The sequence below is a fragment of the Thamnophis sirtalis genome, unplaced genomic scaffold, assembly GCF_051295495.1.
Source record: "Thamnophis sirtalis isolate CommonGarterSnake01/CBP01778 unplaced genomic scaffold, rThaSir2_p1.2 scaffold_14, whole genome shotgun sequence".
NCBI lineage: Eukaryota > Metazoa > Chordata > Lepidosauria > Squamata > Natricidae > Thamnophis > Thamnophis sirtalis.
Genome location: NW_028261394.1, coordinates 26,353,424 through 26,369,857, shown reverse-complemented (window position 1 = coordinate 26,369,857; position 16,434 = coordinate 26,353,424). Strand labels below are relative to the sequence as shown.

Sequence of the window (16,434 nt, the reverse complement as noted above, 5' to 3'; positions counted from 1 at the left end):
TCCATGGGAATGGACACACCGGTCTCTTGATTATACGATCAATAATTGGCAGGCGCTTGTAATGGGCTTATGAGGATATTAAAAGTGACCTCAGCTAAACTAAATTTCTTGGCCACTGCCATGGGGACAATCAGAAGAAGAAGATTCTGGTTATCCTTCTTTTTCTCTTGGACCAGAAAGCAAGCAGAGTCGTGTTGGTCTGTTGGTAGTGGGAAATTGAGAATCCACTGCTGTCAATATCTTTCAATCAATCAATCACTCAATCAGAATAGAGCTGGAAGGGACCTTGGAGATCTTCTAGTCCAGCTCCCTGCTCAGACAGGAAACCCTATACTGTACAATTTCAGACAAATGACTCTCTAGCCTCTTCTTAAAAACTTCCAGTGTTGGAGCACCCACAACTTCTGGTGGCAAGCTGTTCCCCTGATTAATTGTTCTCACTGGCAGGAAGTTTCTCCAGGTTGTTTCCCTCCTTGATCAGTTTCCATCCATTGCATCTTTTCCTGCCTTCTTCTTTGGAGAATAAGTCAACCTCCTCTTCTTTGTGGCAGCCCCTCAAATATTGGAATGCTGCTATCGTATCACCCCTGGTCCTTCTTTTCTCTGGAAAAGGATATATCTAGATAATATATCTGGATAGCCAGATCAGTGTTTCTCAACCTTGGCAACTTGAAGATGTCCGGACTTCAACTCCCAGAATTCCCCAGCCAGCATTCGCTGGCTGGGGAATTCTAGGAGTTGAAGTCCGGACATCTTCAAGTTGCCAAGGTTGAGAAACACTGAGCTAGATAATCTATTCTAGATAAACTATGACAACTCACTATAGTAAAACAACTTATCTTATGTGCGGCCAGATTTTGACAACAACTTTTAATACAGCACAGAACTTGAGCAAAATGGTTCGGTTCAGGTCGGCATAATGTGGGACTGATTGGGGTTGATTGTTGGGGTGACACTGAAATATAATTTTATTTATCCATATATTAAATTTTTGCATTTTCTTCCAATTTCATTTTAAATTGTATTTTATTCCCATTTCATTTTGAATTGGACTTTATCGGATTTTAGTGATCATTTGTCTTTGGAAATCTGCACTGTGATATGGCCCATGGACTCATCAATAAAGTAAACTAACTAACTCAAAATGATAGGTGCTGTTAAAGAAAATATATGGAAGAGTGTGAGAATTCTGCAGGGCTGGAACGGAAAGCGATGACCTCCAGATCAGCTGTGAAATTCCACCAACAGCACTTGCTTAGTAAAAGCTGTTTCTTGATGCCAGCTTGGTGACAGAGGTTGGCACTAGAAAGGGGTGGCCTGTTATCACCCAAACCTGCTCCTCCTCTGACGGGGTCATCTCAGAAGTCACCTGGCCTTCTCCTCCCAACAACGCACCTGTTTCCTGCCAGAATGTTCCCAGCTAAACTGAACACCTGCTACTCTTACACAAGAGGTTCTCCCTGCCAATAGCTGGAGATAAGGGCAGCCACCATCACCAGCTAGCCAATCCTCTGTTTCCTTCCAGGAATCATGTTCAAACCATTCCAAGTTTCCACAGGTCTCCCTGGATACAAATGAACAGCATCTCCATGAGAAGATCAGGGCATTATCATGTTTGGACTTTTGGAATGATGCAGCACTTTCCTTCCTTCCTTCCTTCCTTCCTTCCTTCCTTCCTTCCTTCCTTCCTTCCTTCCTTCCTTCCTCCCTCCCTCCCTCCCTCCCTCCCTCCCTCCCTCTTCTTTCCTTCCTCCTCCCCTCCCTCCCTCTGTCCTCCTCTCCTCTTCCTTCCTTCCCTCCCTCCTCTTGCCTCCTTCCTTTGCTTCCTTCCTTCTCCCCTCCCTCCCTCCTCCCCTTCCTCCCTCTTCCTTCCTTTCCTTCCTCCTCCTCCCCTTCTTTCCTTCCTCCCTCCCTCCTGCCCTCCTCTAGCCTCCTACATTTGCTTCCTTCCTTCTCTCTCTCTTTCCTCCTTTCCTCTTCCCCTTCCTTCCTTCCTTCCTTCCTTTCTTCCTCCCTCCCTCTGTCCTCCTCTCTCCCTTCCTTATTTCCCTTCCTCCTCCCTCCCTCTCTCCCTCCCTTCCTCTTCAATGTATGTTGCACAAACCAAAACAAATAATTGATTCAATAACCAAGATTAGGTTAACTACGGAAGGACCCCTTGTGTGAATGCTACCAATCTCACTTGGGGCTGAAGCTCTTGCATTCAGAGTTCTTCCCAGTCGCTAACTAAGCCAACCTTATTTTTGCAAGCCCCAAGTAGGATTTTTCTCTCCCCCCCACCCCACGAGGATTCCTTGCTGTTATTAAGAAGTCCATGGATTATGTAAAAATATAGGATTGGGCCTGTTCCGGATGATTTTCTTACCCCCATTTCAACATTCCCAGCTCCTTTCCTGGGAAGTTCCCATCAATCTTGGCTCCTGATCTCTTTCACACATGCACTTACACGCCCACACACATCATCTTCTTCTCCCACGGAGAGGATTTTGGATGGATGGAAACAACTGGATAAGTTGCAAATTGGGGCATCTCAAACTTATTAAATGGGTCATATTAAAAATTTAGGCTTTCTTAATGACGAGAATTAAATAAGTCTCACACTGTGCAATTCAGCACAGTTTCCAAAAGGATAGACCAATTGTAGAGCTGATGACCATCTTTTTGTTGAATCATAAAAAGTTATCCATGGGGAATTCAAACTTTGCTCTCAGGGATCAAGAATGTTCAAGTCCAAGAGAGCCAGAGAGCAACCTTCAAGAAACTTCAAAAGCGAAGTCAGCCCTGAATTTATGTATTTATTTTATTAGTTTGTCAAACATGTACAAGATAGCAGGTATAAATATAAACATGGACATGAACGAAAGAAATGAAAACAAATAAATGGGAATTGTAGGATAGGGACAAGGGATGGGGTGGCTCAGTGGCTAAAACGCTGAACTTGTCAATCAGAAAGGTCAGCAGTTCAGTGGTTCGAATCCTCAGCGCTGCGTAATGGGGTGAGCTCCCGTTACTTGTCCCAGCTTCTGCCAACCTAGCAGTTCGAAAGCAGGTAAAAACGCAAGTAGAAAAATAGGAACCACCTTTGGTGGGAAGGTAATAGAGTTCCATGCGCCTTTGGCGTTTAGTCATGCCAGCCATATGACCACGAAGACGTCTTTGGACAGCGCTGGCTCTTCGGCTTTGAAACGGAGATGAGCACCGCTCCCTAGAGTCAGGAACAACTAGCACATATGTGTGAGGGGAACCTTTATCTTTACCATTAGGACAGGGATGGTAGGCACGCAGGTGCGCTTATGCACACCCCCTTTATGGACCTCTTAGGAATGGGGTGAGGTCCACAGTAGACAGTTTAAGGTTGAAGTTGTGGGGGTTAGAGGACGTAACAATGGAGTTGGGTAGAGCATTCCAGGTGTTGACCACTCTGTGGCTGAAGTCGTATTTTCTACAATCAAGTTTGGAGCGGTTTACCTTGAGTTTGTATCTATCGTTTGCCCTTTTATTATTGAGGTTGAAGCTGAAGAAGTCCTTGACAGGTAGGACATTGTAGCAGACAATTTTGTGTACTATCTTTAGGTCCAACCATAGGCGGAGTAGTTCCAGGTTGTCCAAGCCCAAAATTTCAAGCCTGGTGGCACAAGGGATTCTATTGTGAGCAGAGGAGTGGAGGACTCTTCCGGTGAAATACTTCTGGACCCACTCAATTGTATTAATGTCTTATATACCGTGTGGATTCCAGGCAGACAAGCTGTATTTTCCCAAGATCTTCATGGAAGGGGAAAACATGAATGTGGCTTCCTTTAGCTTCTTCCAAGCTGTTTTGTTGGCTTCACAGCCTAGGCTGTGTCTCTTGGATGTGATGGCAACCTCTCAAGCCACGAACCTTGGAGGCCACCACCAAGTCTAAACCTGTTTAGTATCTGAGCTCAGGCAGATTCCCTCAATGGGGCTGAAAATTGCCAGGGGACTCAGCTAATTGGGAAGTGGCTTCTAAGAAGATGCTACTGCGCTACACATTTCAGGCTATTTGGGGCAATGAAATCTGAAGGGAGTTGGAAAGCAAAGCGCTCTCTTGTTGCCTTGGCCAACTGCAATCTCATGTTCTCCACGCAGATGAAAGCAGAGAAAGTAGTCTCCCATTTTTATAGAGGAGTTGCTTCTTAAAGAGACACGTATCCAGCCCAACTCTCGTGGTTTTCCCCAAGAAGTGAACGGTTTCATTCTCTCCCTTTGCAAGTTTTTGTAGGAAGCAAAATTATTGGTACACTGAGAAACCCATTTTAATTGAGCAAGGATTCCCAAGGCATCAACCCTGCATCCCCAAAATAAGGCGGCTGGAAGTCATGGCCAGAAGGAGAGATTCAACCTGGAAATAAGGAGGAACTTTCTGACAGGGAGAACAATCAGCCAATGGAACAGAAGTTGGCTTCAGAGGTTGTGGGAGCTTCAAGACTGGAGGCTTTCAAGAAGAGACTGGCCTGTCATCTGTCAGAAATGGTACAGGGTCTCCTGCTTGGGCTGAGGGTTGGACTAGAGGACCTACAAGGTCCCTTCCAACTTTGTTAATCTGATCTGTTCTGAGCTCCATTCAAACACAGGTCAATGGGTTACAAGGGTAAGGCCTCCAGCAAAAGCCTTCTGCCTCACAGATAGCCACCCCCTTATGGGCATCTCCTTGCCAGGTCAGCTGGGCCCTTGCCCATCCCCCCACCTGGCCTGACCTGCAGGAGCTGAGCTTATCTTCAAGGTCTTCAAGCGATAAAATGCTGGGAAACCAGCCTGAACACGCCTTCTTCCCTGCCACATGCCCACCCCTGCTCCCAATATAAGGATGCCCAGCTCTTTGAACCTTCTTCCTCATTCCTTCAAGAAGCAAGATGGCTCTTGTTTGGCTGCTCTCCTGCCTGGCTCTTCTGGGTGCCGCCAGTGGTGAGTAAACTAAGCTTGCTTTTGCCCTTGGTGGGGGGGGGGGGGGAGAAGGAGACTCAACCTACGTTTCTCTACGCGGTAAGAGTTGGGTCCCCAAGGGGAGGCAAGAGGCTGGAAGCTCCCTATGACATCTCTGAAAAGGACTCTGAATTCATGGCCGTCAACCAAACTAAACACGAAGGTAAAGGTGTCCCTGGGGGTTTTAGTTCTCGATTTACAACACTTTGTTTAGTGGCCATTCAAAGTTACAACGGCACTGGAAAAAAGTCCTTTATGACCGTTTTTAACACTTGCAGCATCCCCAGAGTTCACAGGATTTATATTCAGATGCTTGACCGCTGACTCACATTATGACAGTTGCCCTGTCCTCTGGGACAAGGGATCCCCTTTTGCGACCTTCTGACAAGCAAAAGTCAATGGGGAAACCAGGTTCACTTAACCACCATGCTTCTAAGTTAGCAACTGCAGTGGTTCACTTAACAACTATGGCAAGAAAGATCGTAAAATGGGGCAAAGCTCACTTAACAACATACATTTTGGGCTCAATTTGGGTCGTAAGTTGAGGACTACCTGTATGCAGGGACATATGTTGAGGACTACCTATTCATCAACTTGCATTTACATGCTTTTGAACTGCTACATTGGCAGGAGCTGGGACACTTGATGGGAGCTTGCTCCATCTTGTGGCCCTCGGGTCTTGAACTGCTGAACTATAGACCTTTAACGGTGCAAGACTCAGCAGCATCTTAACCATTGAGCCCCCACATCGCTGCAAAACTAAACACCAGTCAACTAAAACCCAGAGGTTGGCAACTGGCCTCCATCAGTTATGTCCCTTTCAGCTATTACCATTAACTCGAGATGCCACCTGCATTATCCAGGCACAAGAGCCTGGTTTAAATTTCTATCATATTTGCTTTTTGTAACTCCTGACCTGGAGGCTTCCTGGATATGGAAGACCCCACTGGATTTGTTCTTGTTTACAAGTGCTGTGTTCACTACACAACCAGCCTCCATTGTGGAAAGTAAATTGTGGGCAATAAGAGTGTCAGAGTTCCAAGTAATAATCCCATAGCAAACAAAACTCCAAGGCCAAGAGATCCAACAGAGGAATATGGGAGGCTAGTGAAAAAAAGCATAGCAATTAAAGTATTGAAGCGAGGAAGAGGCGATGGATAGATGATTTCTTGTTATGGTTATTGTTCTGATTTGCTTTTCTGTTTCTCTCTCTCTCTCCTTCCCTTTTTTAAGTAGGTGGCATGACTAGAAGTTAGATAGGATGGAAAGAAAACATCTTTTAATAAAGGGTGACATGATTAAAAGTTAGAATAAGAGATAGAAATAAAAGAAAGGGGGCATTTTAATATATACTTTTTAAAATAATAAAATAAGAGCAATAACAAGAGAAAACATGGAATAATTGAATAATGACAGATTGCAACTTAATATAAATATGTATTGCTATTAGAAATAAATGTTGAATGTAATAATTATGATTAATTGTATTAGTTTTATTTGTATTAGAATGCATGACACCCAGCTGCCACATTGTTCATGCATTAATATGTTGGTAAAAATAATAATAATAATAAACTTTAAAAAATATCTCAGAGGCCAGTAGATTCCTTAAAGAATAATGTTATTGGATACATCATATTGGCACAGTTCTGGTGAAAACCGACTGAAGGTTCCCACAGTTGGGATTAACGTTTTGATTCATTGCCAGGTTGTGGTGTCCCCGCAATCACCCCTTCAATCAGTGGCTATGCCCGGATAGTCAATGGGGAAGATGCCCTGCCCGGCTCATGGCCTTGGCAGGTCTCCCTGCAGGTAAGAATGCCGCACCTGCTTTGCTTTGCCTGGAAATTTGGAAGACCAAATGAGTTAGTGGTGGCACAGTGGTTAGAGCACAGTCCTGCAGGCTACTTCTGCTGACTGCCAGCAGTTTGGCAGTTCGGGTCCCACCAGGTTCTAGATTGGCTCAGCCTTCCGTCCTTCCAAGGTGGGTAAAATGAGGACCCAGATTGTTTGGGGGCAAGAGGCTGACTCTGTCAACTGCTTAGAGAGGGCTGGAAAGCACTGTGAAACGGTATATAAGTCTAATGCTATTAATATTGCCATCCATCCATCCACCCACCCACCCATTTATTCATGGTGTGAAGTAATTAGAATGCAGTATTGCACGCTGACTCTGCCCACTGCCAGCAGTTCGATCCTGATTGGCTCAAGGTGGACTCAGTCTTCCATTTATCCGAAGGTGGTAAAATGGGGACCCAGATTGTTGGGGGGCAAATAGGCTGACTCTGTAAACCACTTAGAGAGGCCTAGAAAGCACTGTGAAGTGGTATATAAGTAAGTGCTATTGCTATTGGGTGGAGAGTCAGAAAATGATGTACTGTATTTTTTGGACTATAAGCCACACCAAGTAGAAGACGCACCATAATTTTGAAGAGGTAAATTTTTTTTAAAAAGTTTTTGCACTCTGCAGGTCTCTCAAACCCTCTGCAAAACAAAAACATGGGCATGCAGAGCTTTGGGAGGCTTGTAGAGTGCTCCTGGGCGCTGGAGGGGCAGAAACAAGCAAAAACGGCTCTCCCCAGCCCTCAGGAACACTTTGCAAGTCTCCCAAGCCCTCTGCATGCCCATTTTTGCAAAGGGGGTTGGGTTTCCATAGGCCAAAAATGCTGTATTCAGTGTATAAGACACACCCAGATTTTCACCCTCTTTTTTGAGGGAAAAAGGTGCGTCTTGTACTTTGAAAAATACGGTACCTTTTGGTGCCAAGTGAGAACTTCTGTTGGGATAAGATGCAGCAGATGCAATGACCTTAAACAAAACGTCTCAACCTTGGCAACTTTTAAGATGGGTGGACTTCAACTCCCAGAATTCCCCAGCCTTGCTGGTTGGGGAATTCTGGGAGCTGAAGTCCACCCATCTTAAAGTTGCTAAGGTTGAGGATCATTGATCTAAAATGATGGAGAAGGGAACTCTATATCAACTGTGGTCATCAGGACAGGTGGCAAACGTGGGGAGGATCCGTGGGGTAGATAAACCTTGAGTCTGCTGCCCAGAGGGCTGGTGAGCTGAGAAGCTGAGCATCTCAGGACCTTTTTCTCACAATCCACTCGATCTCCTCCATCCTGCAGGACAACACTGGCTTCCATTTCTGTGGAGGGTCCCTGATCAATGAGAATTGGGTGGTCACTGCTGCCCACTGCAGTGTCAGGTAAGAATGGAACTCATGGAAGATCTAACCAGAGAGGTTTGGGGGTTCCAATTTTTGAAGAACTAGGTCCTTTCTAGGCTTTGGGGTCAACACAGGGAAGTGGGAAGCTGGCATGTGGCTTAATTTTCACTTTATCAAAAACTGGACCAGGGATATAAGTAGCTTCAGAGCGGTGTCTTTAGACCAGTGTTTTTCAACCTTGGCAACTTTAAGACGTGTGGAGTTCTACTCGCAGAATGGGAGTTGGTCCACCCATCTTAAAGTTGCCAAGGTTGAAAAACACGGCATTTGATGATTGTTTGGTATTTATTCCAGATGAAATCTGCCTAGTTCAGTGTTTCTCAACCTTGGCGACTTTAAGTCCTGTGGACTTCAACTCCCAGAATCCCCCAGCCAGCTACGCTGGCTGGGGGAGTCTGGGAGTTGAAGTCCACAGGACTTAAAGTCGCCAAGGTTGAGAAACACTGGCCTAGTTCCTGCTTCCTTCATGTTATCCAGCTGCATAGGGGATTCTTAATTAATGAATCTTTCCCCCCCTAATTTTCCACTTCCGTGCCAGGACAAGCCACTTGGTGGTGCTGGGTGCATTTGACAAAAGTACTCCTGAGGAAGACGTTCAAATCATCAAGATAGCCAAGGTAAGCAGGGCAACTGCGACATGGAAGCATGGGGAGGGACAAAAAAATGCCCATCAAGTTGCACAGCCTTGCAGAATCAGCACTACAGTGAGGGTGCTAAACTAGTTTTTGGGGGGACCCAGCCCGAATAAGGTGGCTTCATGCATTTATGGGTTGTAAGAAATAGCATTATCACTATACGTGGAAAGAAATTAGGTCGTTGATTAGACTGGGAGGGCTAACCTAGAACCGTGATGGCAAACCTATGGCACGCATGCTTAAAGTGGCACGCGGAGCCAGGCTGCCTGGCATGCGCGGTGTCCCCCATTCCTCTTCCAGGTTTCTGGCGCACATGCGACAATCACTTGGCCTTCGCACATGCGGCAATGACAGAAAGGTTTTAGGTGTGCACATATGCACCAGCCAGCTGGTTTATTTATTATTAAATAAATAATAAACAAACCATCAAGACAATGCAGAGAGGTGTCCATGTAACTCATGGGAAGAGACTTTGCCTTTTGTGTAACTGTTGCAGTGGTGGGATTCAGCCAGTTCGCACCTATTCGGGAGAACCGGTTCGTAACTTTCTAAGCAGTTGGGAGAATTGGTTGTTGGAAGAAATCTTTTGTTTTTTCCCCACTTTACAGGGCTAATCCTGTAAGGAAGGCAGGAAGGAAACATTCTGGTGTTGTTTCTAGCCTAATCTTTATTGCCCTGCTTACAGAAACTGCCTCTCCAGTTAACCCTTATTACCATTGTGACAGCTAAGGCGAAGCTCCCATTGATGTGAGTGATGTCAAGTTGGCCATGCCTATCCAGTCACATGACCACCGAGTCACGCCTACTCAGCTGGTCATTAGGGCAGAGAACCGGTTGTTAAATTATTTGAATCCCACCGCTGAATGGTTGCCACAATTGAGCCATTTCCAAGACACGTTGCTAGCTTTCTCTTGGCTTTGACTAAACCCTTTTCTTCCCGCTCTCAGGTTTTCAAAGACCCCCGGTATAACATGTTCACCACCCGAAATGACATCACGTTGATCAAGCTGGCCACCCCCGCCCGGCTGACGGCCCGCGTATCTCCTGTGTGTCTGCCCAAAGCCACCGACGCTTTCCCTGGTGGGATGATGTGTGTGACCAGTGGATGGGGATATCTGCATCATACTGGTAAAATGGGGCCTCTCCTTCTTGGGGACAGGCAGTAAAAGAGGCAGGAAGGGACGTCCTGATGAACGGAAATAAAATGGGTCATTTTATATATCTCGACTGCTTCTCTCCTGCATTAGCTTCCATCTGTTGCTTCTTGTCCTGCTTTCAGCTGCAGTGGAGAATAGGTTGACCCCCTCTTCTTTGAGGCAGCAAGTATTGGAAAACACTGTTATCATCTCATTCCTAGTCCTAATGAAAAGAAGGACTATGGGAGACATAATAGCAGTATTCCAATATCTCAGGGGCTGCCCCAAAGAAGAGGGAGTCAAGCTATTCTCCAAAGCACCAGAAGGCAGGACAAGAAGCAAAGGATGGAAACTAATCAAGGAAAGAAACAACCTGAAATTAAGGAAAAGCTTCCTAACAGTTAGAACAATTTACCAGTGGAACAGCTTGCCTCCAGAAGTCGTGAATGCTCCCACCCCGGAGGTTTTAAGAAGAGATTGGACAACCATTTGCCTGAAATGGTTTAGGGTCTCTTGCTCAAGCAGGGGGTTGGAGTAGAAGACCTCCAAGGTCCCTTCCAACTCTCTTATCCTGTTCTGTTGTTCTGTTATTATTTTTGCAATTAGCCAGGTTTCGGACAGATCAGTATGGATAAAGTCCATCTACAAGCAGTCCTCGACTTACAACTGTCGTAAAGCAGGTCACACATGTGACCTATCCAATTTTGCAACCTTTGTAGTAGTTAAATGAACAAATTGTTTACTATGACCTAGTTTTCATGAAAACAAAAAGTTAATTCCTGGGTTTTGGCAAAAACGTCATAAAATGCTTTGCTGGGACACAGCAAATGGCTGTATGGCAATAATGGTTGTAAATAGAGCCCTGGTGACGCAGTGGTTAGAATGCAGAATTGCAGGCTAAGTCACTGCTCACTGCCAGCAGTTCGATCTTGACCAGCCCAAAGTTGACTCAGACTTCCATCCTGCCAAGGTTGGTAAAATGAGGACCCAGATTGTTGGGGGTAAATAGACTGACTCTGTAAACCACTTAAGAGAGCTGTAAAGTACTGTAAAGCGGTATATAAGTCTAAGTGCTATTGCCATCTTCCTTCCTTCCTTCCCTCCTTCCCTCCCTTCCTTCCTGTTAGAATGCAGTATTGAAGGGTAAGTCACTGCTCACAGCCAGCAGTTCAATCCTGACTGGCTCAAGGTTGACTCAGTCTTCCATCCTTCCGAGGTTAGTAAAATGAGGAACCAAATTACTGGAGTCAAGAGGCTGACTTTGTAAACCGCTTAGTAAAGCAGTGTGAAGCGGTATGTAAGTCTTAAGTGCTATTGGTTGCCAAGGGCTTGAGCTGGCAGTTATGTAACTGTGCAGGGCAGATGTTGGGACTTTGGAACCCGGTCCTAAGTACCTCTAGGGAGGTCTGCCATAATTTGAATAATTGCTAAACTGCAGGTTGTAAGTTGAGGATTACTTATATTTGGTTGTTGACAGTGAACAACAACAGTTTTTTATTATACTATAGAAAAGAAAACCCTACAGAATTCCAATATAAGCTGAATATCATTAAATTTACACTTTCTCCCAACATACATTGCTAGTTAATTGATTTTTCTCACTGAATTGTTTGTTTATTTTTTAACAGCTTATTTATACATTTTTATTTTACATACATAGTTGCTTAGTGAACAGCATATCATCTGGATCACTTTGCTTATATAATAATAGTTTTCCCGCTCCTAATTTTTACCTCTATTATCCAACCATTTGTAAAACAAGTCCCAAATTCAAAAATACTCTGTATCTTCTTTTTCTTTTATCTTTAATGTCAATCTGTCCATTTCTGCACAATCTAAAAAATCTTAAATTACATCTTTTTCTGTAGGTGTTTGCTCATTTTTCCAATACTGTTCAAATACAATTCTTGCTGCTGTCAAAACATGTAATATTAAATATAAGTATAAGTGTAATCTTTATTGTCATTGTACTTAAATACAACGAAATTGGTTTTATCCTCACTGGTGCAAAATTATAACAGAAACAAAAATAGAAAGAAAAAGGAAAAAAAACCTAGCGTGTGCATGGAGTGATTGTCGTCTATATTTAAAAGTCTGACAGCCCAAGGATAGAAACTATCTTTAAACCTGTTTGTTCAGCTGGCTGTACTTCGATGCCTTCTGCCCGATGGTAGAAGTGCAAAGAGACAGTGACCAGGGTGTGAATCATCTCTGAGTATCTTCCTTACTCTGCTAAAGCAGCAAGGCCTGGCGATGTCATCCAGTGGTGTCAGAGGGCAACCAATGGTTTCTTGTGCCAAATTGATCACTCTCTGTAGTGCCTTCTTGTCCGCAGCTGTTAAACCAGCATACCATACTGTAATGCTATATGTGAGGACACTTTCTATGGTGGACCGATAGAAAGAGGTCATCAGCCGTTGTTCCACCTGATTTTTTCGCAGGACTCTAAGGAAATGAAGTCTCTGTTGGGTCATTAAAATCACTAAAGTCACTAAATACTGGTATATATTCCCTTTATTATACTTTCCTGGTACTTTGTTTATTCTTTAATTATCCCAAAGCAAGCTTTTTAAAGGCCCAACCTCCAACTTCAGTCTTTTTTTTTTAAGTAAATGCTGCTGTTTCTATGCAACTTCCAAACACTTGATCCCCCACCCCCCACCCCCATTAATGGAAGAAAGCTAGAAGCTAGCAAACTTCGTTTCGGAGGCTGCTACGAAACCACCAAGACTGGAACACAGGAAGGTCTTACTTCAAGGGTTTTAAAACTGAGAAGTTGTGCGTGGATTTGCCCCCGAGCCAAGAGCCAGTGATGACACAAATATGAGGGTGTCGTTTCTCATTTTTGCCCCATGCGTCTTGTCTCATTTTTGTGTGTTTCCTCTATTTCAGACAAGTTCTCGCCCGACAAATTGCAACAGGTGGCACTTCCTCTGCTGACCAATCAGGAGTGCAAGAGATTTTTTGGCAACCGTATTGTTGACGTCATGGTCTGTGCTGGAGCTGCAGGGGCATCTTCGTGCATGGTATGTTTTTTTCCTGGTCGTCCCCAGTCTGTAATTTCTGGCAGCGGTTGTGCATCTTCCCAGAATGCCTGCTCTCCGCCCTCTGGAGCAGGGCTTAAGTTACGAAACCATCTTTGCTCCACATAGATACTTCACATTTCCTTAGTTCTGTCTTGCTCACTTCATGTCTCCCACTTGGTGAACCTCTAGACCAGTGTTTCTCAACCTTGGTGACTTTAAGTCCTGTGGACTTCAACTCCCAGAATCCCCCAGCCAGCATAGCTTAAAGTCACCAAGGTTGGGAAACACTGCTCTAGACAAGCATTGTTACATCGCTGGGAGATAGGATCAAGATCCAAATGGATCTTGATAGACTTGAACCCTGGGCCCTATGTAACAAAATGAAATTCAGTGTAGAGAAAAGTAAAGTCTTACACTTAGGCAAGAAAACCCAAAAGGACACATATAGAATGGGAGAAACCAGCTTAACAGCAGTGACTGTGAGAGGGATCTTGGAGGCTTAGTGGACAACCAGCTAAATATGAGCCAGCAGTGTGCGGCGGCAGCCAAAAAAGCCAATGCAATCCTAAGCTGCATTAACAGGGGGATACAATCAAGATCAAGGGAGGTACTAACACCACTGTATAAAGCCTTAGTAAGGCCACACCTGGAATACTGCATCCAGTTTTGGTCACCACACTATAAAAAAGATGTTGAGGCGCTAGAAAGAGTGCAGAGAAGAGCAACCAGGATGATTAGGGGGCTGAAGGCTAAAACATATGATGAACAGTTGCAAGAACTGGGCCTGGCTGAGAAGGATCAGGGGAGACATGATAGCAGCCTTCCAATATTTGAGGGGCTGCCACAGAGAGGAAGGGGTCAACCTGTTTTCCAAAGCACCTGAAGACCAGACAAGGAATAATGGATGGAACCTGATCAAGGAGAGATTTAACCTAGAAATATGGAGAAATTTTCTGACAGGGAGAGCGATGAACCCATGGAACAGAAGTTGCCTTCAGAAATTGTGGGAGCTTCATCACTGGAAGCATTGAAGAAGAAACTGGATTGCCATCTGTCAGAAGTGGTATAGAGTTTCCTGCTTGGGTGGCGGGGAGGTGTTGGACTAGATAGCCTACAAGGTCTCCTTCATCTCTGTTATTATTAAGTTTTCATTAAGTTCTCACCATCTTCAGAGAGTCAATGAAACTTGTATAATAAACGTCTCCAGGTCTTTTCTGGTCCTAGTTTGTCCCCAGAGTTGGCGTCCCCTGGCCAGTCTGCTGTGATTTGGTGAAGCAAAGACCTGATCAAGGCCAATCCCTCCATCCTTGAAGATCGGCCCCTTGTGACCTCCTCCAAAGTCTCATCCAACCCAACATTCAAGCAGCCACTGACATTCTTCTCTTGGTTTCTCCTGCAGGGCGATTCTGGTGGTCCTCTGGTCTGCCAGAAGAATGGGGCCTGGACTCTGGTTGGAATCGTCTCCTGGGGCAGCGCCACCTGCTCTCCCTCCAGCCCAGGGGTCTATGCCCGCGTTACGGAACTTCTGCCCTTCATTGAATCCACCCTTGCTAATAACTAACACTCCTCAGTAATGGAACATCAATAAAAGCAGCAGCAGCAGAGACTTTGCATCGTTCTTTCCCTTCCCCCCCCCCCCCCGGCATCCCGTAGAGTGTCTCAGAGTTGCGGCAGGATTCTTGAACGGGTTCTTGGGAGGCCACTATCAACCAGTATGTGGTGGCTATTAAACAAGTGCAGCTCCCCTTGGATGAGGCATTTCGTAAAACGTGTGGGTGCAGTTAAAAAATGCAGATAATAGAATCAAGTTAGGCCTTACAATATAATTATATATTATATAGGATAATATATACTGGTAATTATATTATGAGATAATTATAAGACCACACTTGGAATACGGCATCTATAAAAAAGATGTTGAGATTCTAGAGAGAGTGCAAAGAAGAGCAACCAGGATGATGAGGGGTCTGGAGGCTAAAACATACGATGAAAGGTTGCAGGAACTGGGCATGGCTAGTCTAGGGAAGGGAAGGACCAGGGAAGACAATAGCAATAGCAATAGCAGTTAGACTTATATACCGCTTCATAGGGCTTTCAGCCCTCTCTAAGCGGTTTACAGAGTCAGCATATTGCCCCCACAGTCTGGGTCCTCATTTCACCCACCTTGGAAGGATGGAAGGCTGAGTCAACCTTGAGCCAGTGAGATTAGAACCGCTGAACTGCAGATAACAATCAGCTGAAGTGGCCTGCAGTGCTGCACCCCTAACCACTGTGCCACCTCGGCGCAGTCTTCCAATACTTGTGGGGCTGCCACAGAGGGGAGGGGGGTCAAGCTATTTTCCAAAGCACCTTTGAAGGCCAGAAAAGGAATCATGGGTGGAAACTGAACAAGGAGAGATTCAACCTGGAAATAAGGAGAAATTTTCTGACAGTGAGAACAATTTATCAGTGGAACGGTTTGCTTTCAGAAGTTGTGGGTGTTTCATCACTGGAGGCTCTTAAGAGACTGGACAGCCATTTGTCTGAAATGGTGTAGGGTCTCCTGCTTGAGCAGAGGTTGGGACTAGAAGATCTTCAAGATCCCTTCAAGCTCTGAGATTCTGTTATCTTCTATAGATGCGAAACGCTGCGCCAAGATAGGCAAAAGCGAACGATTCCTACCAAGAAAGAAGAGTTACTCTAGTCTAGTCCATTGTTTCTGAAGGCTGGCTCGAAGATGCATGGACTTCAATTCCCAGAAAGCTTGGCTGGGGAAATTCTGGGGAATTGAAGTCCCATTTGCCAAGATCGAAAAACACGGGTCTAGCAACCACATAATTAAGGAACTGCAAACTTTATTTCTTTTTCCTTTCCAATCACCTTTCGAAACAAATTTTGTGTTTGTTTTGCTTCAAAAACTCGAGTATAAAACAAAGGGCAAGGAAGTTAATCATTACTTTATTACCTTGGAGAACAGGGTGTGTGTGTGTGTGTGTGTGTTCTGCAGGCATCGAATGTGGAGAAACACCAACTCCTAATTGCAAGGAAAGTAGTGAAAACCCAAGTTAACCGGCACTTTAAAGAAAAGGCAGCAAAACGCCCAGCATTTATTGAATTTTAATGGACCATATTGAGTGGAGGGGCACCCATAAATAACAAGGGTGATAAAAACTAGCCATGCTAAACATTTCTTCTCCTCCACTTTGCAAACATCTGGTATTCCAGATGTGGTCCTTCAGCAACACTGACTAGAATTCCGCCCCTGGAAATTCATTGTTCTCTGATTTAAGTAGGGTTGTTCCATTGATGGAGTCATATCCTTGCTGGCTGTGAACTGTTAGCCATACAATTTGGGATGAACACTCTTTGCATGGTGTGGGAGTAGGAATGAATTTCCAGAGGAAAAATTGCAGACTGCAGGAACCATTTGCACTACTCAGGTAACCCTGAGGACACAGGTAAACCTCTAAGTGCCTCCAAAAGGA

The 16,434-nt window shown here is 44.8% G+C and overlaps 1 protein-coding gene across 1 annotated transcript; it reads left to right on the top strand.

Annotated features, from left to right (window-relative positions):
- Nucleotides 1-4,784: 4,784 nt before the first annotated feature.
- On the top strand, nucleotides 4,785-14,574 carry LOC106539022 (chymotrypsinogen 2-like). Its single transcript, XM_087728463.1, has 7 exons — nucleotides 4,785-4,926; nucleotides 6,653-6,756; nucleotides 8,073-8,152; nucleotides 8,712-8,790; nucleotides 9,756-9,936; nucleotides 12,837-12,970; nucleotides 14,370-14,574. Exons 1-7 carry the CDS (start codon nucleotides 4,875-4,877, stop codon nucleotides 14,529-14,531), a joined length of 792 nt encoding a protein of 263 aa, XP_087584589.1. The 5' UTR covers nucleotides 4,785-4,874; the 3' UTR covers nucleotides 14,532-14,574.
- Nucleotides 14,575-16,434: the final 1,860 nt, after the last annotated feature.

Coding starts and splice junctions, on each gene's coding strand:
- LOC106539022 (XM_087728463.1), top strand. CDS start 4,875: ATGGCTCTTGTTTGGCTGCTCTCCTGCCTGGCTCTTCTGGGTGCCGCC. Junction 4,927..6,652: donor TCTTCTGGGTGCCGCCAGTG/GTGAGTAAACTA, acceptor ATTCATTGCCAG/GTTGTGGTGTCCCCGCAATC. Junction 9,937..12,836: donor GGGATATCTGCATCATACTG/GTAAAATGGGGC, acceptor CCTCTATTTCAG/ACAAGTTCTCGCCCGACAAA.